The sequence below is a fragment of the Grammomys surdaster genome, unplaced genomic scaffold, assembly GCF_004785775.1.
Source record: "Grammomys surdaster isolate TR1022 unplaced genomic scaffold, NIH_TR_1.0 126313, whole genome shotgun sequence".
Classification (NCBI taxonomy): Eukaryota; Metazoa; Chordata; class Mammalia; order Rodentia; family Muridae; genus Grammomys; species Grammomys surdaster.
In genome coordinates this window covers 6,659,817-6,687,240 of record NW_021621113.1, presented here as the reverse complement: position 1 = coordinate 6,687,240, position 27,424 = coordinate 6,659,817, and the positions used below count along the sequence as shown (strand labels likewise).

General features: G+C 46.2%; 1 protein-coding gene across 2 annotated transcripts in view; it reads left to right on the top strand.

The window, feature by feature from the left end:
• Nucleotides 1–977: 977 nt before the first annotated feature.
• The window catches only part of Arid1a (AT-rich interaction domain 1A), a 75,213-nt gene continuing 48,766 nt past the window's right edge, over nt 978–27,424 (top strand). The window contains exon 1 of one of the 2 annotated variants that reach the window (XM_028759547.1): nt 978–2,505. In XM_028759547.1, the coding sequence (XP_028615380.1) occupies nt 1,366–2,505 (1,140 nt within the window). In that variant the 5' untranslated portion in view covers nt 978–1,365. The remainder of the gene's footprint in view (nt 2,506–27,424) is intronic. The other variant, XM_028759548.1, reaches the window with a different exon arrangement.

Here is a 27,424-nt window from a genome sequence, read left to right as displayed (position 1 = left end):
ACTCCACTTTTTATAGCCACACTCTTCTGCCCTCTGACTTTAAGTGACCTGGGCAGTCCCCTCCCTTCTGTCTGTTGGTAAAATGAGGATAATCCAGACCTCATGCCCCCAGGGCCTTGTCAGGAAGGGCTAATGAGGGCAGGGCATGGGAGAACCGATAGTTTGAACAATGGTCAGTCCTCCTTTGGGGCTAGCCAAAGGGGGTAAAAAGCAGGGCTCACTCAGCTGGGCCTCTAGAGCTGGTCTGCAAGAGGCTCTGAAGAAGAAAAGTGCTGCGGAGGTGCTAAGTCGCAGCCAAGAGACCAGGCCCTGTGCCAGGGGGGTCAGGTCCGGGCCGCGGCGGCCGCGGTTTCGGGCTCAGGCCAATTTTGCAGGCGCGGGTAAAGTTCACGCGGCCCGCTCCCTTCGGAGCGGCCAGGAGGGGACAGGCCAGGATGGGAACGCCGCGAGAGAGGCGGCGCAGGCTCCGGAGGCGCGGGCTCCGGGCCGGGTTTTCCCCGAAGCCTTCGGCGGCGGCGCTGCCGAGCGAAAGAGGCTGAGGGCTTGCCGCCGCCGCGGCTCGTTCTCTCCCCTCCTCCTTTGTGAGGGGAAGGGAGCGAGTCCATTCCACGGCCTGCGCCCGCTCCGCGCTCCACTCCGGGTTTTTCAGGCGGCCGCGACGGCGCTGGGTAAAATGGCAGTGCTGAGCCTCGTGTCGGAGTGAGGGGGACTCGGAGGAGAGTGGGGCGCTCTAGCTGCTCAGTCCCGCCGCCCGCCCGCCCGCTCGCTCGCCCGCCCGCCGCCGCGCAGCAGCCTCGGTCCGGGCCGCGGCCGGGGAGGCGAGGCAGGGCGCCCGCCGGAGCAGCGCTCCTACTCTGCCTCCCGGCGCCCCGTCCGCCGCCGCGCGCCCTCCAGCCCGCCCGTCCCGGGTCCCCCCTCCCCCCGCTCCCTCCCTCCTTTCCCGCCCCCTCCCCCTCGCCTCCCTCCCTCCCTCCCTCCTCCTTTCTCCGGCAGCAGAAAGCGGAGAGTCACAGCGGGGCCAGGCCCTGGGGAGCGGAGCCTCCACCGCCCCCCTCATTCCCAGGCAAGGGCTTGGGGGGAATGAGCCGGGAGAGCCGGGTCCCGAGCCGACAGAGCCGGGAGCAGCTGAGCCGCCGGCGCCTCGGCTGCCGCCGCCGCCTCCTCCTCCTCCTCCGCCGCCAGCCCGGAGCCTGAGCCGGCGGGGCGGGGGGGAGAGGAGCGAGCGCAGCGCAGCAGCGGAGCCCCGCGAGGCCCGCCCGGGCGGGTGGGGAGGGCAGCCCGGGGGACTCGGCCCCGGGGCGGGGTGGGAGGGGGGAGAAGACGAAGACAGGGCCGGGTCTCTCCGCGGACGAGACAGCGGGGATCATGGCCGCGCAGGTCGCCCCCGCCGCCGCCAGCAGCCTGGGCAACCCGCCGCCGCCGCCGCCCTCGGAGCTGAAGAAAGCCGAGCAGCAACAGCGGGAGGAGGCGGGGGGCGAGGCGGCGGCGGCGGCAGCGGCCGAGCGCGGGGAAATGAAGGCAGCCGCCGGGCAGGAAAGCGAGGGCCCCGCTCTGGGGCCGCCGCAGCCGCTGGGAAAGGAGCTGCAGGACGGGGCCGAGAGCAATGGGGGTGGCGGCGGCGGCGGCGGAGCCGGCAGCGGCGGCGGGCCCGGCGCGGAGCCGGACCTGAAGAACTCGAACGGGAACGCGGGCCCTAGGCCCGCCCTGAACAATAACCTCACGGAGCCGCCCGGCGGCGGCGGCGGCGGCGGCAGCAGCGACGGGGTGGGGGCGCCTCCTCACTCAGCCGCGGCCGCCCTGCCGCCCCCAGCCTACGGCTTCGGGCAACCCTACGGCCGGAGCCCGTCTGCCGTCGCCGCCGCGGCGGCCGCCGTCTTCCACCAACAACATGGCGGACAACAAAGCCCTGGCCTGGCAGCGCTGCAGAGCGGCGGTGGCGGGGGCCTGGAGCCCTACGCCGGGCCCCAGCAGAACTCGCACGACCACGGCTTCCCCAACCACCAGTACAACTCCTACTACCCCAACCGCAGCGCCTACCCCCCGCCTCCCCAGGCCTACGCGCTGAGCTCCCCGAGAGGTGGCACTCCGGGCTCCGGCGCGGCGGCCGCCGGCTCCAAGCCGCCTCCCTCCTCCAGCGCCTCTGCCTCCTCGTCGTCTTCGTCCTTCGCTCAGCAGCGCTTCGGGGCCATGGGGGGAGGCGGCCCCTCAGCGGCCGGCGGGGGAACTCCCCAACCCACCGCCACCCCCACCCTCAACCAACTGCTCACGTCGCCCAGCTCGGCCCGGGGCTACCAGGGCTACCCTGGGGGTGACTACGGCGGCGGGCCCCAGGACGGGGGCGCGGGCAAAGGCCCGGCGGACATGGCCTCGCAGTGCTGGGGGGCTGCTGCGGCGGCGGCGGCGGCAGCGGCCGCCTCGGGAGGGGCCCAACAAAGGAGCCACCACGCGCCCATGAGCCCCGGGAGCAGCGGCGGCGGGGGGCAGCCGCTCGCCCGGACCCCTCAGGTACACACAGCTGAGTGGGGAGGGGGCTGGGGCCAGCGGGGCAGGGGGGTGGGTGGCGGCTGCGGGGAGCAGGCCCCGGCCGTGGGCTCCCCTCAGGCTTGGGCCCCCACTGCCGGGGAGCTGCCATTGTCTGGCTCTTCTCTCTTAAAATGGCTGCCTGTCTGCCTTCCTCTCCTTCCCTCGATCAGCCTTTGTGTGGGGCTTTTCCAGAGGTGTCTGTCCGGTTTCTCCTCCTCCGATGGTCCTTTCGAACTCTGGGGGTCTCCAGGGGGGTGCAGAGCTAAGTGTGCCTGGAAGGGCCAGGCCCGGGTGAGGGGGTGCTGGGGGTTCAGGTTAGGGGTGTAGTAGGCAGTGTCAGGAACCCAGGAGAAAGGAGCAACATTTTCTTGCTCACCTGCCGCTCCTCTGTCCCCCTTGCCTTCCTCTAGGCCGTTCCCCAGTATATGCTTTTAAAGAGTGGCCCCTAGGGCTCGGGGGACCTCGGGGGAGAGCTGGGGCCTGCTTGGGGGCAGCTTGAGGCCGACTGTGGTTCGCTCTGGGCCGCCCGGGCCACCTCTTGCCTTGGTCTCCGCCAGCCCAGTGGCCTGGGCTTCTCTCTGGAAGTGCTGGTAAACAGCTGAGTGATTGGAGTAGTAAGTGCAGATTGCTTTGGTTTGGGATTTGAATTATGGAGGTAAAATCCTTCTGTCAAAGCCAGGAGACAGTTGGTCTTAGGTTGACATCCTATCTGTGATCTGATTGGCTCCCCATCTTCTGCTCTTGGCCATTTATAATTGCCTCTGATGTAATGGTACAACAATCCTGATGAGCTCATAAACTTTTACACTCTGCTTTTCTGCCAGTGATAACCCAAACCATCGCTGCCACTATTCGACTTTTATTCCAGAGCTGAAATTGGCTGTGACCTTGAGGAGGGAGGTTTAAGCAGCAATACTGTATCAGCAGGAGCAGAGTCCCAGACAGGCTGCCCTTGTTACATTGTGTCTGAAACAAAAGAGGAGGCGATGGCATTTTGCTTGCACCTTGGATTTATTTTGCTTGTTACGTTTTATGCAGTCTGAAATAGATTCTGTGTTGTTGGAACAGTAGCTGAGTTTTTCTCTACAATGGGTTTGCTGTTTGTTTTCGTTTTGTGACTTTCCTGATGGTATAAATGAGTTCTTTGATGGCTCTGAAGATTCATTTGTCTCGAGTAGTTTTTGACACTGTTCATTTACACTGTTCACTTACAGAACTGAAATTATTTTACTGGCTATTTTTTATTAAACACAAATGTGGGATTTGTAGGGGAAGATTTTGTTAATATTTCGCTGAGGTCTGGGAGTGGTCTGTGATTTGATACTAGGTTCCATCAAGAGTTCTGCAAGGCTGGTCTCTTTGTTTACATGTTGAATCTTGTTAACACTTCTTTTGTTAATTGAACTTTGGGAGAACAGCTCAATTGAAGAAGATGCTGATGTCCTTCCTGGTCTAGGGAGAGATTTTCATTCTCCTAAAGGCTTGGTTTAGAATATTTCTGAGTTGTTTCTGGAATATCTCTGTTTTGTCATCAGTTACTTTAGAGCTTTAAAATAGAGACTTGCAGGTATTTTTCTTTGTATTTTAAGTTGTGTGACTTTTTCTTCCATTCTAAGGTGTAAAAGATGATCTACAGTGACACTTTTGGTTGCCACTTTTCGGTACCTTTTTGTACGTTTCATTTTATTTTCCTTTGCTTTCCTCTTTCTGGGTGCTTTCCTCAGGAATTGGAGGTCCCCTTTGGAGTCATCTTTTCAAAGAGGGGAGAAGCTCCCTCAGGTTCCCATTCCCAGCAGTCCCATTCCCAGACCCTTGCTAGATCCTGTTCATGTAGAACGGTGATTCCTTGTGTCTGTCCCCTCCCTGTCATCCACCTATTTTTGCACTTTTGTGTTGAGCTGGGAACTTTGAGAATAGTCATGTAAGGCAGCTCTGCTGTGATGCTACAATCTTCCCTGATGTTCTTCATCTATGTGAGAATGGCCAAATACTCATTTTTTTTTTCTCTCTGCTGCCTGGGTGATAAGTTCTGACTTAGAAGACAGTGTGCACACGCATTCCCAGTCATCCTGTTATGTGTATTTTTCTCACTTTTGTTTTGACTAAGAACTTTACCTTTCTTGAGAAATAATATTAGAGGAAATAATTGGGAGTGTTTGTTTTGAGTCAAGGTCTAGGTACTCTGGGATGTTCTGGGACTTACAATGTATATATATCTGTCTCTGCCTCCCAAATGCTAGAATTACAGGCAGGAGCCATGTTTTGTTTGTTTTAAATCAACATTTGTAGTACAGTAATTTCTCTGTTTGGTCATTAAATAATTGCACATTCCCTATGTATCTAGGTAGTAGCCGTATGTTTTGTCCAGGGAACATAAGAATGTGGGCCAAGTGCTTGTTTAGAACCCCAGTGTGCTGCTGTTGGATGACTTTGGGGGGGGGGTTCTCTTTTATCGTCACCAGGCTCCAGGACTCACAAGACAGATTTCTATTCAATTTCATGTCAGTTCTGAGATGCGGGGAATGAACTGGAGAGCAGTAACTTGTGGAAGAGATAGTACGACTTTAGTTTTGTAAGCTTTAGGTGTGTATAGCAGTCTAGTGTCTAATAGTAGTAGGGCCTAGGGAAATAGACTTTGCTCTGAGAGTCTCTTGCTACTTGAGGATAAACCTGTCATACCTTTTGAAGTTTGAAACCAGCCGGTTTTGAACTCCAGGATAACTTTGAACTCTTGTTCTTCCTGCCTCCACCCCTGAAGTTATGGAATCTATGTGTGCATGCTTTACTAGGCCTGTTTGTTTTGTTTTTGTAGATTTTTAAAATTGATGTGAATGTGTTTGTGCACCTACATGAGTTTATGTGCACCAGATGTGTGCAGGTGACAGAAGTGACCAGAAGGTGTCTGATTCCCTGAAACAGTTATGGACGGTTGTAAGATGCATGATATGGGTGCTGGGAACCAAATGAACCCAAGTCCTTTGCAAGAGCAGTAAGTGCTCTTATACTCAGGTCTGTCTTTACAGCCCTAGGCCGGTAGTTTTTATTTTGTGCTGGGAGTTGAACCTGAAATTTCTTAGATGCTGGGTAAGCACTCTGCCAATGCTAGTTCCTAGGTATTAAGGATGGGTACCTCTCTCCTCAACCCAGGCATAGATGGAAGAGGCTTTTTGTTTTTTGTTTTGTTTTTTATTTTAGAGCTGGGTGTGGTAACTCTTGGGAGGCAGAGGCAGGTGGATCTCTTGAATTCTAGACCAGCCAGCATGGTCTACAGAGTGAGTTCTAGGCCAGCCAGAGTTAAATAATGAGACCCAGTCTCAAAACAACAAAAGAATATTTTTCTTTTAATGGTTGATTAGGTAAGATGATATTTGGCTTGTTTTTATGAAATAAAGATTAGTGTGTGTTTTTCTTTTTCCTTTTTTTTTTTTTTTTTTTGGTTTTTCGAGACAGGGTTTCTCTGTGTAGCCCTGGCTGTCCTGGAACTCACTCTGTAGACCAGGCTGGCCTTGAACTCAGAAATCCACCCGCCTCTGCCTCCCAAGTGCTGGGACTAAAGGTGTGCACCACCACCGCCTGGCTTAGTGTGTGTTTTTCATAGGAACTAGCACAAGCACAGTGCAGTTTTTCCTTCTTCCCTTTAATCAACAGTTGCACGTTTCAAGGGTTCGGGTGGGATGATGGCACAGTTTTAGGACACCTGTATGCATAGTTTATGTAAAGCTTTTTCCGTGGGTCGCTTTGACAGAAACATCTTGAGAGTAATAGTAGTTTATTATAGTGAAAATGTAAAATACAGCCTGGTGAGGTCGTGTGTATTTGTGTGAGGTGGAGGGAGAAAGAACAGAAGTTTGAGGCCAGCTTGAGCCACAAAGACCCCGTTACAAAACGAATCGGAACTGTAGTGAGTAGTTCTGGATTTGGCTGCAGACACATGGTGGTTAGTTTCTACTATGCACTATTAGCTGAGATTCCAGACCTCTGGGAAAGAGACACAAGACTCCTGTACTTGTCAGGATGCCTGTCTACTGGCAGATACTTTGGGCTGGCTGACTACAGAACAATTGGAGTTCTCTCAACTTAAGAGGGGCCAAGAAAACCACACTGACAGTACAGCTGTGGATACTTCATCATGTCTGTCTGCTGTCCATGGTGGTGTGTGATGGGATTGGTTCATGATGCGGGAAGGGAGGGACAGCAAGGTTGAGTTCTTCAGGATTAATCTCTACAAGGACTTTTTTTTAGTTACAGCATCCACCTTCCATGTTATAAAGTCTGATGAGCAGAGCCTGCTATAACCTTCATATGTTGGATCAATTGTATAGGTGTGCTGTCAGCTACAATATGTGTTTCACATAGCATTTGGTGAACTTTTTAAAATGTGAGAATAGGTTAACAAAGTAATGGACTGGGCCCTTGTCTGTTCTCAGCTTCTAAAGATTGTATTGATTTGCTTAAAATCTTTTTAAGTTTTAGAAGCAATAGCAACATGCAGATGTATGATATTTAAGAGCCAGGAATGACAGTTGACACCTGGATTCCTGTATTCACAAGGCTGAGGCAGGAAGACCATACATTAAAGGCTAATGTGGTTATGTAGCCGCCAGCCTTGACTACCTAAAGAAACCCTGTATCAAGGAGGAAGAAGTGGCACATACTTGCAGTCCCAGGTAGGGAGGCTAAGGAAGCATGAAGATTGCTGATTTTTTTGTTTTGTTTTGTTTTACGAGACAGGGTTTCTCTGTGTAGCCCTGGCTGTCCTGGAACTCACTCGGTAGACCAGGCTGGCCTCGAACTCAGAAATCCGCCTCCTCTGCCTCCCAAGTGCTGGGATTAAAGGCGTGTGCCACCACCGCCCGGCCTAAGATTGCTGATTTTTGAGATAACCAGAGCTACATAGCAAGACTCAGTATCAGAACAAACCAGTGAAATACACAGAATAAATTGATAACTGACTAGTATCCTTCCAGTGACCTGTGCTTCCTTGAGCTTTGAAAGACATCCTGAATCCTCCTCCTTTTATTTATTTTATTTTATATTGGTCCTCAATTGCACATTGAGATTTTTGTTGCCTAGTGGTGAAGGATCAGAGCTTGCACCTCAGGAGTGAGGGAGGCTTGGGTCCCATATGAAACTGACCCAGGGCAAGTAAATCATTTGCATTTTTGGTTAAATGAAGCTGATGGACCAAATAATCTTTCTTCTTTTTTTTTTTTTTTTTTTGGTTTTTCAAGACAGGGTTTCTCTGTGTAGTTCTGGCTGTCCTGGAACTCACTTGGTAGACCAGGCTGGCCTCGAACTCAGAAATCCGCCTGCCTCTGCCTCCCAAGTGCTGGGATTAAAGGCGTGCGCCACCACCGCCCGGCATAATCTTTCTTCTTAAGTAGTCCCCACCCACCTGCCTGGTGTGTGTGTGTGTGTGTGCGCGCGCCTGTATGAGCATGAGAGAGACCTGATGTGTGTAGCTTTGAAACAGAGAGAGAGAGAGAGAGAGAGAGAGAGAGAGAGAGACCTGATGTGTGTAGCTTTGAAACAGAGAGAGAGAGAGAGAGAGAGAGAGAGAGAGAGAGAGAGAGAGAGAGAGAGAGAGACACACACACAGAGAGCGCGAGCAAGCGCGCGAGAGCGAGCATGAGCGCAGGAAAGAGACCGAGACCTGATGTGTGTAGCTTTCAAACTCTGAATCCTCCTGGTTCTGGGCAGGAGTCTCAGCGGTGTTTGGAAGCTATCTTTCTTCTCCTAGGCTTAAGGAACTCAGTTGTTTCCTGGCATGTGCAGGGACAAGCTTGGAGAAGTTGAATGTTACATAGAGAAAATGTGTCTCAAAAATGTTAATCTGTTCATTAGGTAGTTCACCTGATTGGCGGTTTCAGAACAGTGAAGGTATGGAGTACTAGGCGGACTTCAAGTAAGACTTGAAATTGTTGCTTTAGAATCCCCAGGAGGCTCACTTCTGGGGTGGGATGGGAAGTAAGTATTGATACAACGTAACATCAGCATACTGCTTTGAGGCAGGAGCAGGTGGTTAGGGAGGTGGGGAGAGGTAGCATTTAGCTCTTGAGACTCAGTGTTGGGCAGGTCTAGGTCTGGTTTGGGCGGTTGGTTGTAATCTGAATGCCTGGACTTGCCCTGTAAGTTTTGCTGAGAGAAACAAAAGTTCTGAGCCTCGAACAGGAAAAACCAAGTATTAGATGGGGAATTCTTTAGGTTGTTTTCCTCCTGCCCTGGTTTAAAGAACTACATGGTATGGCTTGCTGTAGTCCTGGAAGTAGGTGTTCCCCACCCAACCCCACTTCCCCCAGCACACCTGAATTTCTCATTTTTTTTTCTTCTTTTACTAGTTTAGAAGTGTAATTTCTGTATATTGGATCTGTGCTGGAGGGAAGCTTGCCTCTGCAGAGGAGGAATAAAGGTAGAAGAAACAGTGTTTGATAATTCTCTGCTTGACACAGCAGCGTCTTCTCTGAAGGAAGCGAATGTTTCAGAGCTTTGTGTAAATACTTGCTGAGCTGTCGATATGTACCCAGGAGGTTTCTGTCCTAAGATGTAAACGGCTCTATAGAATGTTTGACAGGCAAATTAATAAACATTTTTCAGGAAAAGATAATGCTAGCTACCTCACAAGGTAGAATAAAATAACCCTTGAAAAGGGGCTAGAGAAGAAGGTGTAGTGCGAGCAGCATGTGTGAAGGGCAGAGAGGGTTGCAGAGGAGCTGTAAGAACTACAAGGAAAAGTTGCTCTGTGGCTTGAGTCTGTGCTGAGTTGAAGACATGAAACTTTGTTAAAAGTCAGTTGTAGTTACATAGAGAAGTTTGGAAAGAGCGGGTTAAGTTTCAGTAGTGAAGTAAGTCAAGTGTGTTCAGAAGCTCGGCTTAGGAGACTCTGAGTTAAAGCCTGTTCTTTGGAGAAGGATTTGTAGTTTGGCATGAAGTCTTGGATTAGATTTACATTTCTGGAATACCAGAAAGGAGAAAGATACTGAAGGTTCACTGTTAGCCTCCCTCTCTTGTTCAGCTGTTCACTATAAACCTCCTCACTTAAGGACTAGGTGTGTTTATACAGTTTTTACAGGGCTGCTCTGTAATACACATGTTCAAATCTCTCATCTCCCTAGTTCTGGGTCAGTCAGATGACTAGATCCTATTTCAAGGTTACCTGGGTAGAGTTTAGAAATCTCCATTTTATATTAATATTTTTGGATTTAATCCTTCAGTGATAACTTTCTTTTTATGGAGAAGGAAGAGCCTGATTTGGTAGCCTTGTAAAATGACCAGAATAATCTTGTCATTGTCTTTTAAGACTAGATCCAGCCAGGCGGTGGTGGCGCACACCTTTAATCCCAGCACATGGGAGGCAGAGGCGGGTGGATTTCTGAGTTCGAGGCCAGCCTGGTCTACAGAGTGAGTTCCAGGACAGCCAGTGCTACACAGAGAAACCCTGTCTCAAAAAAAACTAATAAAAAGAAAAAAAAAAAAAAAGACTAGATCCAGGGAGCAGCTGGGTGTGGTGTCCCACACCTATAATTCCAGATTTGGAAGGCAGAGGCAGGTGGATCTCTGCCTTTAAGGCCAGCCAGGGCTACACAGTGAGACCTTGTCTTACCACTACTCCTCTCTACTCTTCTGCCACAAAGAAACTAAATCCACATCACAAAATGATGTTTCTGTTGTTTTTTATTTTTGTTTTAAAGATAGTGTTCTGTGAGAGCCTATTTGATTTAGTTTACATAATGGCAGGAACTATGAATGTAATTATGGCTATGACAGTCATTTTTAGGTTCTGCTCTGTTAGAGAGGCTATCAACTTTTAAAGCAAAAGTAAGAAAAAAGAGACTTAATGCCATTGACTGTCCATATTGTTTAGGCCTTTCCCATTACAAAGGGTAAGATTATTAGAACTGTAGTCTTGCTGCTGAGGGCATCATTTCTAGATCAGAAAATCTGGAGAGTCCTGCCAGGGTGAGGAATGGGCCCAAATACTCAATGCTGGCTAGATACTAGAAAAGGATTTAAAAAGTAGACACAGAGCCAGGTGTGAAGGTATATGCCTATAATCTCAGCATTTGGGGTTTGAGATTTGGAATGCTTGAGGCAGGAGAACTGCTTCAAGTTCAAGCCAGTCTGCTATACATAGAAGGCTGTTTCAACCCCACTCCCTAGAAAAGATGGAGGCAGTATCTACTGTAAAGGAATTAAGTTCTTTTGTGCTGTGTGCACATATCTAGAAAACTTGGCAGAGTGGTTTGCTGTGCTGTATACCCAGGTCAGGTCTATAGGCTAGAGCCAGGTGGTGGTGCACACCTAGCACTTGGGAGGCAGAGGCAGGCAGGTCTGTGTGAGTTCAAGAGGCCAGCTTGGTCTATAGAGCTAGTTCTAGGATGGGAAGGCTGCCAGAGAAACCCTTTCTTGGGGAAAAAAGTATACTGGCTGAAGGGAATCATGAGTGAGGGATAGTCAGGATTGAGCAGGCTTTGAGAGAGAGCAGTTTAGATGGGGTCCACTTGACAAACTAGATTTTTTTTTATTTTTTATTTTGTTTTTTCGAGACAGGGTTTCTCTGTGTAGCCCTGGCTGTCCTGGAACTCACTCTGTAGACCAGGCTGGCCTGGAACTCAGAAATCCGCCTGCCTCTGCCTCCCAAGTGCTGGGACTAAAGGCGTGCGTCACCACTGCCCGGCTCAAGCTAGATATTTTCAAAGAGGAAAAGGTTAAAATATTAACTTGCCCTTTATCCATAATGATTGCCAATTTCATGCCTTTGTTGAACCCAAACTGTGTAGTTATTTCTGGACTTCTAGTGTAGTGTTATTGATAGTATACTGACCATAAAATTACTGAAAAAGAATGGCTACATGGACTTGGTGGTTTTTTTGGCTGTGTTGGAATCTGCTAAGTTCTAGACCAGTTTGTGGATAACAGTAATTTCTGCATTTGGAAGGTCTTGCCATTGAGTTGTATATTCTGGAGAGCCCTGTAGTTGTGGCAGTTCAGTTTTGGTTCATAAATCTGGACAATGTTCTTAGAGTTAGCTGAATTTCCTTTGCAAATTATTAGTGTGAGTGAATGTCATATGTGTTCAGGTGCCAGAGAAGAAGTATGATTCCTTGGAGTTAGAGTCATAGGTGATTGAAAGCTAGCCAGTGTGGGTGCTGGGAACTGAACTCAAGTCCTCTGGAAGAACAGTAAGCATTCTAAACCACTGAGCTATTTCTCTAAACAATAGTGCTAAGATACAGTGCTTGCTTAGACTGCTGTTCTTTATCTCTGAAGGGCTGCAGTTTGTGCTCAAGCTGAGTTGCTGTAGACCTTATACTCCTTGGGTTGGATAAGACTGCATATGTGCAGTTTGCCATAGTCGCTTTAGAGAAGTGTCTTCAATATTGTTTATTAGAGCTACACACACACTTACTCCTTATATAGCCTCTGAAATGCAATGGTTGTGATTTCTCTCACCTGCTGGTCTTTGTGTTTGAGCCTGGCACTTGTAAAGGACATCAGTGGATGCTTAATACCCAAGTGTGAATTGTGTGGCCAATGTCAAGCCACTTATAACAGAAAAATGCTTCCTCCTGCAAGTGGATATGTTATACTGCACCAGTGTGGAAGTGTGGATTTTCCTTTAAAACTCTTGAGTGAGTGAGTGAGTGAGTGAGTGAGAGAGAGAGAGAGAGAGAGAGAGAGAGAGAGAGAGAGAGAATGTGTGTGTGTGTGTGTGTGTGTGTGTGTGTGTGTGTAACTGAGTAATTCCCATGAAGTGTAGAGATCAGAGGACAGTTTACCTGGTGGAATTGATACACCTCTTTGTGCTTTGCATGCAGGGTTGGAAGGTGTTGAATGCAGATCTGGCTTGTTATTAACAAACAGTTTTACCCACAGAGCCGTCTTGTCAGCAGTGCAAGTATGGAATCTTGATACAGATTCTAATTTAGAAATATCTTTCTTTCTTGGGGCAGTGGTGGTGCATGCTTTTAATCCCAGTACTTGAGAGACACAGGGAACTGGATTCCTGAGTTTGAGACCAGCCTGGTTTTCAGAGTTCCAGGACATCCAGAGAAACCCTGTCTCCAAAATCAAGCAACCAAAGAAATCTTCCAATTCATGTCTCTTTAAACTTTCTTGCCTTAGGGCTTTTGTATTTTGGGAAAGTGAACATATGTAACAATGCATCTGTCTTGGGTAGTAGGTGTGTAGGACCTGAAGATGAACTCCTTAATCCCACATTGTATCTGACCTTCAGCTATTTACATATCTGAGTGTGTGCATGTGCATCATACATGCATGAGCCCACTGAGTTCAGAAGAGAGCATTGGATCCCCTGGTACTGGAGTTCCAGGTAGTTGTGAGCTGCTATGTGGGTTTTGGGAACTCAACTCCAGCCTCCTTGTGTTCTGCAAGAGCAGGACGCACTCATATCACTGAGCCCTAGTCCCATATTTTAGAGGAATCAAGTTAGGGTAAACAACGACTTAATAACTTTAACTATTCAGTGAATTTGTCCATCGCTCATTGAAATAGAGGAAAGGTGTTTTGTTTTTTATATTGCATGTGAAGAAGATGTCTAAGGAGGTTTTGTCAGTCACTTGTACCTATCAGAAGACTGTCTATGGGACAGATTGAGTATTCCCAGTGGATTCTACATGTTTTAAGAGTGGACTGGAGTGAGAACAAGCTTGATGCCAAGAATGCATTCCAGCCAGCTGCAGAGGGAATTCCATCCCTAAATGTTGACCTAAGTGTTGGTTATGGTGCATATTAGAAGTCACCCAGTAATCCAGGACAGATTTTTGTCAATCTCCAGGAAGTTATGTTGATACTCAATACTACTGGGCTTTGGGTTCTGGGCTATATGTACTCTGCAGACCCAGAGAGCATTGCTTGCCTCATCACCCCTATGAAGAGGAAACCATGTGCTCCACCCCACATGCCTTCTTGCATTTGGATGTCCGTATGGCTTTCTATATTCCCAAGTCTGCAGTGTTAGGTATTAGATTCCCTTTTCCCTTGGTATTGGCACATTCATGATTTTCTGTGGCTCAGCAGCAGCAGCAGCCAAGATTTCTATATGCTTTTCACTCTTAAACTTGTTAGCTTTCAGCTTACTTGTTTATCTTCCTTAAAAGGACCCCCTTGCCCACCCCCAAGATGTAGCACCAGTGTGATGGTGGAGGGGAATTGTGGGGGGAGGGAGTGTTAGGGGTCCGTGTGATATTTATTTAAATGGTTATTTTAAAAAACCATTTGCTGGGTGCCTTGGTTTGTTTTTCCTCCTGTTTTTCTTTCCTTACAGCCTGCTTGCTGAGCCTTCCCAGCAAGGGTGCATGTAGCCTTCCTGTTCACTCTCTGATGCAAGAGTAGTGTACTTTGACTTTAAGAATAGTATGAATTTGGCTATGTGGTAGAGGACTAAAGACTATATTGTTTGGGGTACATTCTTTTAGAGGTTCTACCCAGTGATTTCCCTGGAAACGGAGTGGACATCATAGCTTTCTTCTGTCCTTAGCAAACATGTTACCTAGGCAGAAATGCTGTGATTACTTGCTGTGTTTATTGTCATGTCTTTGCTGGCAAACACAGATGGCTTTGTCTTTACCCTTTGGACAGCATCCTGCTCTGATCCTGAGGTTGCAGAGTTCACAGGTTGGTCCCACTTCAGAGCCTGAAACTCTTTATCATCCAGCTCAGATAACTTATGTTTTTGGTTTCCAAGTTCAACCTGTTTAGGAATCTAGGCCATCAAAACAAAACAAAAACCCCCAAACAAACAAAAAATCTGTATTTTAATGGACTTAGGGAACAATTTCTCAAACATTGCTCAGGGACAGGCATCTTTACTGAGATGTCGAGTTTAAAGTAGCATCCTGCTGAAAGTATATATTCATGACAGCTACCTCCCTACACTATGGTCTGGTTTGTGTGGAGCAAGCATTATGTTTGAATCTTGTATGAAGTTCCTCATTTACTCTTCAGAATTCTGAGAGAGGATGATTCTGTTTTTCCTCTTGGCTGCCAGTTATGAATATAGAATTATAAAAGATCCTTTTGGGTAGTTTTTAGTTTAAGGTTAAGTTGGGAGTGAATGAAGGTTTGTTAGGGCTATAGGTTTTTTTATTCATTTAATGTATAAGGAATTAAATGTATATTAATGTTTATTAAATGTATAAGGAATTAAAGCTAGGCTCTCTTGGTGCCTGGCAGGAACTCTTATCATTCAACCATTCCTTGCTAAAATACTGATTTTGCATCTCCAAAATAGATCATTTAAGAACCAGGATGACTTAGTACATTATTTTTTTAATTTCCTAGAACGATGTTGTTATTTTTACTTACTTATATATGTCTGTGTTGAGGGTCTACCATGTGTGTACCTGTAGAGGTCAAAAGAGGGTTTGGGATTCCCTAGAGCTAAAGTTACAGGCAGTTGTGAAGTGTCTGATATGGGTCTTGGGAACCAAACATGATTCTTTCCAGAAGATCAGGGAATACTCATAACTGCTGATCAATGTCTCTGCAGCCCTGCTGTGAACTCTTAAGTGAAAAGGGCTGAGTAGCTCTTAGTTACTGTGACACCTGTGCCTACATGGTGGCCCTGTCCATTTCTTCTATTTAAGGTTTTATGATCCTGAGTTTCTCATGAACGGTGATAATATTTGATTCATTGCTGTCTTGTAATTTCTGGGAAGAGAACTGGCAGAATTTGGTCCTTTAAAGCCCTGTTGATCAGGAGGGACCTTTGAGACCTAGGGATGGGGTTCAGGCTCTTACTAAGATAGAATTACTTTTGTCTGAGTGACTTGCATTGTAAAAATATTTACAGAATAATTACTTTCAGACACTCTGAGTCCAGTTGGAAAACAAGGCATTACTGAGTTAATTTGCCTCCTGAGTAAAGTAAGCTATAAGGTTAAGTGTCACTGGAGAGTCAGCTCTAAAATAGCTTTACATTTATTTCCTTTAGGCTGTGTGACCTTAGATCAACTACTTCTCCTGTATTCTAAACTATATGATGAAAAAATACCCTCATTTTGAAGGTTGTAATACATACTAAAGTTAAATGAAAGTACCAACAGGGTATGGACATTCTTTTTACAAAGTTTTCTTGTTACTATGTGTGTATGGGTGTGCAAGTGTGTAAGTTGTGCACGGAGGTCAGAGACCAACCAGCCTTTCTACCTGGGTTTAAGGGATCAGACTGTTGTCAGGCCTGCATGGCCAACATCTCACTTACTGAACCGTCTTGCTGGCAGCCTTTTCTTCTTGTTATGTTATATAGCACTGGCTGCCCTTGAATATGCAGTGGCCCTGTGTCAGCCTCTTGAGGGCCATGTCACCAAATTTGCCTGAAAAAAACAAATTTTGGCCTAGATTGAGAGACTATCTGGGTGGCCTTGTTTAGAAATTCAAACCCAGAACCCAGAACTCAGTGGTCTACTGTACTTGAGACTGTTCTAGGGACATTCAGATTTGAGAAGTACTGAACTGCATTTCCACTTAACTGGACATATCTAAATTGCCTGAGGTGCTTCTAATTATACTGTAGATGGATGTTTCAGATGCATCTGCCTTCTGTGATACTGGAAAAAGTGTTACTGGATAGAGGAAAGGCTATAAAAGTGCTTGAAGTTGTGTTAGTTTTCATGGGCAATTAAATAACAAAACCATGTAGATTGCGTGGCTTAAGTTACAGGTAATTTATTTACCAAAGATTTGGACTGTGGAAATACAAGGTTATGATGTCACTAGATTAGATTCTAGGCGACATCTTGTTGCTTCTGGTTTTAGCATCTTCTCACTAGGGTCTTACATGCCATTAAAGAGTACTAATCCTGGTATGGGGTCTACTGTTGTGATCCAGCCTGAACCCAATACTGCCTAGGGCTCCATTTCCTAAAGCCATTCTCTTAGGGGCTGGGCCTTCAGTATGGGCATTTCAGGGATTTCCAAACATTTCCCCTGCATACACAGCAGATGGGTCCTCTGCTGTTGAGTGAGAACACGCTCTGATGGTCATGCGCTGTGCAGTGAGGGTAGGCTCCAGTGAGGTAACCTCTGCACTCTATTATTTAAGAATGGCCTTTGGCTGTTTTTTCTTCTTCTAGGTGTACAGTGAGGTGACATGATAGTGGTCTGTATCTGTGGTCCTGGGAATTGGAGGACAGTAAAAAAAGACTTCCTTGATATGTCTGAGAGTCTCCAAATATGATCAGTGTAGTGTACGTTCCATCCAAGTACTTGGGATATGGAGGCACTAAGAGTAAGAGTTCAAATTCAGCCTCAGCTGCAGGAGACTCTCCGAACAAAGATAATAGTATTGTAATGCTAAACCCTGTGTTTCTTCTGGCCTTGATCTGATCTCAGATTCTGTCACCTGACCTGAGAACAGGAAGGTGATAATCTCTCAACCTCTCCCTCTCCATGCCCAAACTCTTGAGTGACTGGCCTAAGTTTTTTCCCCCCTCTTGCCCCTTTTGAAGTTTTAGCAAAATAGAATCCTGGCGGGTTCTCCCATCACTGAGGCCGGTGAGTCCTGGGTAAGGAGTGTGCACTTGATCTAAGAACTCACACTTGTCTTCAGTTGTGTGAAATCTTGTTATTCAAGATGGTGCTTGGCAGTGCAATGAGAGTTGCAGAAACGGTCAGCTATACCCCATGGAGAACCAGTGTGCTTTCTGTCCTTTCCTACCACACCTCCTTTCTTCCTGCCTGAGAAATGTATATTAAAACCCAACCAGGATGGGTCAGTGGTTTCCAGAAGGCCAACAGTTTGACCTGTAAATTGGCATTTGTGTATATCCAGAGGAATACTTTTTAAGAGGGAGTTCTGATTTTACATATGTGTTTCAGACTCATTTTATCATCCTCCTGCTTTGGCCTTATTTCTTTACACCCCCCCCCCTTTCATTCCTTCATTAAAAAATAAAAAAAAGATTTATTTTTATGTATATGAGTACACTGTTTCTGTCTTCACACCAGAAGAGGGCGTTGGATTCCATTACAGATGGTTGTGAGCCACCATGTGGTTGCTGGGAATTGAACTCAGACACTCTGGAAGGGCAGTCAGTGAATTGAACTCAGACACTCTGGAAGGGCAGTCAGTGAGTGCTCCTTTACTGCTGAGCCATCCATCTCTCCAGCCCCCATTCCTTCATTCTTTTTGGTTTTTCGAGACAGGGTTTCTCTGTGTAGCCCTGGCTGTCCTGGAACTCACTCTGTAGACCAGGCTGGCCTCGAACTCAGAAATCTGCCTGCCTCTGCCTCCCAAGTGCTGGGATTAGAGGCGTGCGCCACCACTGCCCGGCTCCATTACTTCATTCTTTTTTTTTTTTTTTTTTTTGGTTTTTCGAGACAGGGTTTCTCTTTGTAGCCCTGGCTGTCCTGGAACTCACTCTGTAGACCAGGCTAGCCTCGAACTCTCGAACTCAGAAATCCGCCTGCCTCTGCCTCCCAAGTGCTGGGATTAAAGGCGTGCGCCACCACCGCCCGGCTTCCATTACTTCATTCTTATTAGAATATAAAACACATGGGCACTCCAGTAACTTTACCATACTAGAGTTGGTAATGGCAAGGCTTGGTGCTGCAGTTACTGTCACTTCCAGTATTACATTCAGCAAAGATTCCTAGTGTTTTACCTCTAAGCCTTACCTGGTGTCTTACCTCTGTTGTAAAGGCCTGGCTAGTTAGAGGCAGGAGGTACTTTTCTCTAACTAATAAACAGAAGTTCCTAACTGGTCTAGAGCACCATCTTAGCCTTCACCCTTTGGGGTTCAGTCGGCACAGGCAGTATTGTGACAGTTCTGTGTTTTCTTTCCAGTTTGTGATTCCAGTCCTTGTTCTCTTGTTCAGCTTGGAATTGACTTCTCTAAAACTCCCCTCAGAAAACCTCAAGCAGCCAATAGTGGTTTCATGATGGCATTTGGGTTTAAAACAAGATGATTGAAGTAGTTGGCCTCATCTCCCAGACACAAACACTAAAAAGATATTTTTGTGCCTTGAAATAAGATAATCTCTGAAGAGTATGTGAGCCAAGGCTCACAGGGGAAGGCAGAGGAGAGATGGAAGAGGGTTAGATGTTGTCTTGATTTTTTTCATGGTGGTTTAGTATGCCAAGTATCCATTCCAGCATGATCATCTGTCCAGAGACAGCTAAGGAGACAAGCAATGTTCCTCTAAAAAATGACAGCTGGGAACTTTTAGTCTCATGTATTTCTGGTGGAAACTTTTTTTTTTTTTTTGAGACAGTATTTTCTCTGTAGTCCTGGCTGTCCTGGAACTTGCTTTGTAGACTAGGCTGTCCTGGATTTCAAAGATCTGCCTGCCTTTGCCTCTTAAGAGTTGGGATTAGCCAGGCGCCTTTAATCCCAGCACTTGGGAGGCAGAAGCAGGTGGGTTTCTTTTTCTTTTTCCTTTTTTTCTGAGACAGGGTTTCTCTGTGTAGCCCTGGCTGTTCTGGAACTCACTCTGTAGACCAGGCTGGCCTCGAACTCAGAAATCCACCTGCCTCTGCCTCCCAAGTGCTGGGATTAAAGGCGTGTGCCACCACCGCCCGCCAACAGACGGATTTCTGAGTTCGAGGCCAGCCTAGTCTACAGAATGAGTTCTAGAACAGCCAGGGCTACACAGAGAAACCCTGTCTCAAAAAACCAAAAAAGAGTTGGGATTAAATTGAAAAACTTGAAGCAGAGCCCTATGAACATGTTGCTTTGGACAGTGCCTAAAGGAATTTTTTTTACAGTATACTTTTGAAGCTTTGAAAGAAGGTAAAGAATTTGCTAGACTATATGATACGCCAGTCTGCAAATTGCTGACCTTAAACCCTAGGGTTTGGACACATCTGGAATAAGACTGCCTTGCTAAGGTGGAGCCATTCTTTAACAGAACTCTATAATTGTGCCTCTTGTGTTGTCTGTCAGTAGATGTAGGGGAGTGTTCATTGAAAAATTGGTGTTTTAGGGCAGGAACCAAGGTGCTTATAGGAATCAGTGAGGTCAACACAAAGTGGCTTTGCTGCTACTCTTCCGTCTCAAAGTCTGGTGTAGTGTAGAGAAATGAAGTTCTACTGGGGAGGTGCTGCAGATATGACACCCTTGTTATCCCAGGATAAAAACTTTGACAAGAGATAAAACTATATACTTAGATTTGGTATCTTTAATTTTATTACATTTATTTACTTATTTTGTGTGTAGATGTCCTCTGTGTGTCCATGTGTGTTTTTAAAAGAGAAAGGGGTAGTTTTTGCCTTTACTTGTTTAGTTTGTTTTAGTTTGAATGCTATCTGCAAACCAGATACTGAAACTGGAGGAGCATTTTAAATCTCATTTGAACAACTGGGTAGTGTTTTGTGCTCTCTCAGGTGAACCTGTGTGCAGGTTCCATGACCTTTCCTCTGTATTCTTTTTGTGCCATATCACACAATGATAAATATGACACGTAAGAACAGCAGAAGATACAAAGAGAACTACTACAGTCCGCTAGGCTTGTGAATTCATCCATACCAATGTTCTTTCCCTAGCAGATGCACCAGAGAATGGCTACAGGAGGAAGTACCTTCCCTCTGACATCACATCCTCTCACCTGTGCAAGTGCCTTGCTTGTTTGGTACTAAGTCATGTCACTTTATATGAGTAACAAAGACTCTAGTTTTAAATTCCTCATTTGATTGTCCATTATGCTTGCTGAAATATCACCTAAGTTAAGCATATGATAATTGGAGTTTTGCCAGCATAATAACTCATAGGATCTACTGTAGGCTAGTCTGCTTTCTTCAGTCAGCAGGTACTTAGTTGCTCTCCTGTCAGTGTGCTGTGGACACAGGACACATCTTCTCTGCCTCTGTGGCTACTTTGTAGTGAGGAAGAAATTGCAAGTGAATAATGACAGACAATAGTTATGGCTGCACCTATGACACATGCACACGAGGTCCAAATAATTTTTGGTAGATTATCTTCCAACAGTGGGGTGCCTGTGTATGTGTGTGTTTGGGATTGGATCTTACACTATAAACCAGGATAACCTAGAACTCGGTAAGTAGTCTAGGCTGGCTTCAAACTCAACAGTAGTCCTCCTGCCTTACACATGAGCCACTAGGCAGGCCTGATTCCAGCTATTAAAGCAAAATGCTCTGTTCTCCTTAGCTATCAGGTGTCTTTGTGCTGTTTACTCTTAGAGTTAGTACTGGTCAGTTCTGACTTCCTTTTCCTTGATTGCTCCAAGGATTCAGTTCTGTTAAGTTAGAACTGTACAGCTGTGGTGGGTGAGGACCATCTCTCTCTGTGTGGAGCTGCACTGCAGGGCGTTTGCCTCCATAGGTAATAAATGTCAGTTGTAAAAGATTCTGTGAGAACAAAATAAACACAAAAAAAAAAAGAAAGAAAAAGAAGGAGAAAGAAAGAAAAAAGCTTTTCATACATTTAATTGCAGATATTTGAAGTGGCTAGTGTGGCCACTGTTGAAGCTATTGGCTGTGCAGTCAGAATCCTTCCTTGGAAGGAGCTATTGAGCAAATTCCTCTGGGAAAACAGACTGAAATGAAAATAGGTGCTTTGGCTTGGCATCTAATTTGTGTTTTGATGTTTTTAAAGTTCTTTCAAAACTGTACTTTGCTTTTTTTTTTTTTTTTTGGTGAGTGTAAGGGTAAGAGGCTATCGCTGCTGTACATACATACTGGCACTCTTAACAAGTATTCTACCTTGATTCCTCCTTGTGTACTTAAAATTTGAGCTGTCAAATATCTTTGTTAAACATGAAAATTTTAGATTTTCACTTACTTGTGGGGGACGGAGTGTTTATGGCCACGTGGCGATCAGAGGACAACAAAAATTGGTTCCTTCTGCCATTTGGCTCCTACGCATGGCATTCATGTCATCAGTCACGAGGCTTGGTAGCAAGTGCCTTACTTATCCTATAGCCAATATTGTCTGCCCAAAGGTTTTTGTTTGAGAAAGTGTTAGGCTGTGTTTCCCAGGCTGGCCTTGACTTTCTAGCCTCTTGCCTCAGTCTTCTGGATAGCTAGAATTACAAGGGATGGACCATCCTATGCAACTAAACATGAGGTTTAATCCTTATTGTACAGATGGATGCTCTGTTAGCACTTGCTGAAGTAGTGCCACACCCTATCCTTTTGTTTTGTTTTTGTTTTTCAAGACAGGGTTTCTCTGTGTAGCCCTGGCTGTCCTGGAACTCCCTCTGTAGACCAGGCTGGCCTCGAACTCTTGAACTCAGAAATCCACCTGCCTCTACCTCCCAAGTGCTGGGATTAAGGGTGTGCGCCACCACTGCCAGGCTGTTTTTGTTTTCTTAATTATAACCTTAATTTGATCACTGGTTAGCCTCTGGTTGATCATGTGAAACTTTTGTTCTTGAGTGTTTGGTGTAAGTGTTAATCGCTCTGGTTTTTAAGCTTTGTTTGTTGCTGGAAAGTTGGGACTCAAGCAGGAAGATGGCTAAGGATGCTAGATGACAGGCCCAGCATTAAGTCACGCATACCCATAGCTTCCTTTGACTTACGTGCTGTCTAGGCACACACATTAAGCAAGTGTAAGCATCTGTTGTCTTGTGTGATGGTACTATGGGAGAAAAAAATTAAGAGACTTGTTTGTACAAAGGTTCAGGGTCTGTGTTCTTTTTTTTTTTTTTTTTTTTTTGGTTTTTCGAGACAGGGTTTCTCTGTATAGCCCTGGCTGTCCTGGAACTCACTCTGTAGACCAGGCTGGCCTCGAACTCAGAAATCCACCTGTCTCTGCCTCCCAAGTGCTGGGATTAAAGGCGTGAGCCACCAACGCCCGGCTCAGGGTCTGTGTTCTTAATGGTTCACCGGAAAGGCCATACTGAAGTTCATCTGTTCAGGAGTTGCATTTGTTTGTATATGTTGAGATGGGGTCTTATTTGGGCCACTCTGGCCTCAGGTCTGTAACTGAGTGTGACTGGAACTTCAGATCCTCCCCCCCTCCTGCTTTCACCTGAGTCCTAGGATTTTAGGCATGGTCATCTGTCCCCCATTTGTTCCCCCCATTCCCTGTCACTTTTTTGGTCATTTCTTCTAATGAGTGTTCCAGGATCAATGAATAGTCTTCAAGACAGGGTTATGTCTTAGTTGGATTGAGGCACACTTTTCACTGGTTCACTTGTTCCCGTGAATGCTATTGCAGCAGTATGGTAGTCTTCCTTTTTATCTATGGTTCTGCTTTCTGAGGCTTTAGGTGCCAACACTCTACTCCTATCTGAAAATAATCTATGGAAAACTCCATGTCTATTGGAGCTACAACAAACCCTGAGCTACAACTCTTAACTCACTCTGTGTACATGTGTGCATGCTTCTGCTCATGCAGGGCTGCTGGATGCCTTCCTTTATCACTCGTCATCCTGTTTTCTGAGATAATATTCTTCACTCAACCTGGAGCTTGCTATTTTGGCTACACTGCCTGGCCGAGCTCTGTCTTTGCTTCCCCAGCGTTGAGGTTATAGACATACCAATTCCTGTGCTTGGGGTCCATGTGGGAGCTGGGGATCTGAACTTAGTCTTTATGCTTGTACAGCAAGTATTTTACCCACTGGGCACGATCCTTAAGCCTGCCTTGCCTGCCTGCCTGCCTGCCTATCTATCTATCTATCTATCCATCCATCCAGTTTCTCACCATGTTTCTCAAAGCTGTCATCAAATTTTAATTCCCCTTTGGTCTCTTTAGTAATGGAATGACTATTGTGAATGAAATACCACATGCCTGGCTATTCTCTTTTTCTACCCACCCCCATGTGCATGTATGTTTTGAGATAGGCTCTCACTTTGTAGACCTGGCTGGCCTCCAAATAAGTGGAAAGCCCCAACTGATCGGCCTGCTTTTCCCTCTATGCCCAGTTACCTTTCTATTTTGATGAGGATACTGAGGGCCAAAGAGTTAGAAATACCATGGGCAAAGCTCTCAATCCAGTTGCTCAGCAAGGTCATGCAGACCCTCCGAGCATGTCTTTTGTTTCTCTGTGTGACAGAACTCTGGCTGTCCTTGTAGACCAGGCTGTCCTCAAACTCACCAAGATCTGTCAGCCTTTGCCTCCCAAGTGCTGGGATTAAAGGTATGCACCACCTCCACTGGGCCCACAGTTCTGTAGTTAGTCCTATAGTTCTGTATTTTGTGAACTATCGAAAGACCTTCTTAAAGTAGGAAACCTTGCATACAGTTCTAGCTTCTTAGAGTTACACACAGTAAATAAGTAGATCTCCCCCAAATTAAGACTCCTAACCCTGTTGTCTTGCCACTGATTCAGAATCTGGATGGTAGGATTGGGACCCGTAACTTGAGTTAAAATTGATTCACCTTCTTTTTGGTCTGTGCTTCCCATGGAGCTGCTGTGAGAACTGGGATTGCAGCCCACCAGTTCTACCTCTCAGTATACTCTCCCCAGGAACTTGTATGGTTGTCTTATCCTGGAGAGTTGTAAACCTAGGAGCTCCAGATTTTTATCAGATAACCTTTCAGTTTCTGCTTGTTCTCTTGGGGCCTTACCCTGTTTTTATGGCCCTGTGTTGCTGTTTGTGGGCCGTTGTTGTTTTTGAGATAGGGTTTCTTTATTATGTAGCTCTGGCTGTCCTAGAATTTGCTTTGTAGATCATACTGGCCTTGAGCTATGAAAGATCAGCCTGCTTCTGCTGGGGTTAAAGACATTGACTACAGCACCCAGCAAGAGGAATATTTTCATGAAAAAGTTGCTTGTTTTCCTTAGAAATACTATAGTTGGAAGTAGGAAAAGTGGGAAGTCTTACCACAAAGCAGTCTTTCTGGTTTAGGATGAGCCGTCCTCTGTAAAAGGTGGCTTCTGAAAATACTGTGGATGGACTGAGAGTTTTCTCATTTGTTGGGAAACTCATTAGTTTTTCTAGCTGCTTTATTTGAAGTACTCTTTCTGATGCCAGTGAAGAGTAAAGAAATACCAGGCCCTGGTTGTGATTTTTTTTTTTTTTTTCTGGCATGACTGTTTTGGGTGGGCAGCCGTGGGTAGTTATTACAATTTGCTCTCATCTGTAAGTTTTGTTAGCTGGTTTAGTGACCCTTTTTCTTTGGTCCTCTTTTCTCAATACTAGTAAGTTTTCTATGCTTCTTTGGTCTGGATAGGAATCCACAGTCAACTCTTTGTTATTATTTTGTGTTAGAATCTAGTTTTGGGAGGATGGGGGTGTCTGTCTAGCTATATAACCCAGGCTGTCCTTTGAATATTCTGTGTTCTGAGTGGTGGGATTATAGATATGCATGGGCCAACCATGCTCAGCTTGTTGAGTATCCTTATGAGGTAGTGTGGGTTTGGAAGGACCGGAAGGATCTCAGGTCTGGTTGCTGCCCTTATCTGATACATTGGAAGTGCGCGCTTATTCCGCTTTTAAACATAGGGAAGTTTGAAAGAATTTAATACAACAAAAGGGACTTTTGGGGATGGTGGTTGCAAATTAGCAACCACATAGGCAGATATGACCAGTTTTACCAGAATTTGAATGAAGTGTTTTTATCTTCTGTAAAGAAGTAAATTGGCATGTGGTCTCCAGATTATAAATAATGAGACGCCCAGGCTAGGTGGGTTTGACTCTGGATAAAATGTTAGTGTATTTCCATTTTTCCATGGATGAGATGGCTCTGGTAAGGCTAAATAGGAGGGTAGGAGGTAGGTTATTGTCCTGGCATGTATTCATGTTTCCCCCGTTTAAAAGTACAACACATGGCTGGTATGGGTGTAACTGCCATATATAGTAGTGTCTCAGCACTACTGATGGTCGTTGGAGCCAAAGCATTAGAAATCAGCCTGGACAAGAGAGCAAAACACTATCAAAAGAACAAAACAACACCCCATCTTACAGCCCCCCGATAGCCTCATTTTAGGATGCAGGGTAGAACTGATCCCAGCTGATTTCATAGTATCATTGGGTAAGAATCTGACCAGTCCTCAATGCCTTGGTGTACGGGAGGAAGTGAAGGTAGGCAGAGATGGCCTGTAGCTATAGAGAGAAGGGACAGTGGAATGGTTTATGCTACTCAATGCTACTGGGGAACAAGGCTGTTTTTGCAGAAACCTCTTTAGTCCTAAGATCTAAGTGATTTCCGTGGAGCTGGCAGGGAAAGTAAAAGCCTGTTGGTTGGGAGAGGCCTTAACTTTTGTACTTATCTCTGCCTGGAGTGCCCCTTAACAGAGGAAGGTCCCCTCTGAGAACTGATCAACAGCTGCTGCCAGTCCCTAGAATCACAGGAAGTAGAGGCCTAGTGCCTTTGTATAGAAGCTCTGCAGCCAGACAATAGTTTGTGCTGGCGGGGCCATGTGGCGAGTCACGTGACCCGAGGCTGTATTCTGCTGGGGTCCTTACCCATCTGTTCTCTCCGCTCTTTCTGGGTTATCAGGCGCCAGTCCAAGTCTTCCCAGGCAGCCAGCTTCATGGCCAGAGATTACGAGCACTAACCTTCCTGGCAGGGGCGGTGTGGCTTCGAGTTTATGCAGATTAGCCATGTGTTTCTCACTTCAAGGCGGTCCACAGGAAAAGCCTTTTCCTGTGTTTGGCTCTCAGTGGGCGGTTCCCAGCTTACTGTACTGGGACTCAAGCAGCAGGCATGCACGAGAGGGATCACAGTACACTGCCCCCCCTCCACCTCCAATGCTACGTCACCACAACACAACCACTCACGCTCTCATACTGTTGGTGTCATTCATTCGGTGCCAAGATTGCTTTAAAAAATTCCCTTGGCCCCAGTTCAAACAGGAGTACAGCTGGGATGTGTTAGATTTTAGGCAGTCTGCCCTCAATTTGAGATGAGTTATAAATAGCAGTGCCGACTTCCTTAACTACCGCTCTCTGAGGTAAAATGCAGGTTAATTACTGTGGGAATCAATTAGGGGCTTCTTTCGGTTAAAGAGCCAGGGATGCATTTTTTATTGTTATTATTAAAACTCATAAACAAATCTGGCCAAGAATAAATTCAAAGCACAAGAAGTACAAAATAATATTTGGAGGTCCAAAATCCAAGGGTATGGCTCTAGGTTTATCCTGGCACCGACTAGTTGGCATCTAGAGCAAAAGCACAAGTGTGTGCCTGTCAGGACTTCTCCTTTCCAACGATGGAGACTCTTGGCAGTCCCTGGCCCAACCTTTCATTTTATTCTTTCTAGTCTTTGGCACTGCTAGGCATTAAAGTTGGCCCTTACCTCTGCTTCTGGTCACTTCCTCTCTGTATCTTTGGCTTCCGACTGTCCATTCTCTCTCAGACTTTTTTCAGGATCAGAGATTGGTTTTCCTGGTGCCACTACCGCATGGTGTAGGGAGTGATAGATACCTCCTGGTGCTTGGAAGTGTTAGTGCTTGCCTGGTCTTGTCTCCTCTTTGAGTGGCTTATGGTCAGATAGTGAATTTGCAACTATGTTTAATATTTTGAGTGTCCTGAAACTGGTTACTTTTGATTATCTGACACTTAACCCTGATGAACCTTAAAACTCAATTTGTTACATTCAGCAGTTCACAGGGCAACTGTGGCTTTTTCCTTGTACATTAAGAACTTGTGAGTGATTCCAGTAGCCACCACCTGGTCCGAAGGTGCCTCTGTAACACCATTTGCTGAGAGCAGGGAACTCCAAGATGTTAGTGTGCAAGCTGTTTGTACTGAGTATACTCAGAAGGATAGGCCTGCTAAGTACCCGTCACATTCATTTCATTTGTCAGATGCTTTGTAGCTTGGCCAGTGATCTGCAAGTGGTGGACTGATATGAATTTTCTTAGGGCTCTCCCCCCCTTTATTTTTATTTTATTTTTTTTATGAATGCAGGAGAGTATATAGCAGGGGACCTGACTTCCCTGATCAAGGGCCAGCATTTTCCTCTCAATTATGTGTCTCTGAGGCAGAGCCTTGGCTTTTGAAGCATAATCACAGTAATCTACTCCTGTGGT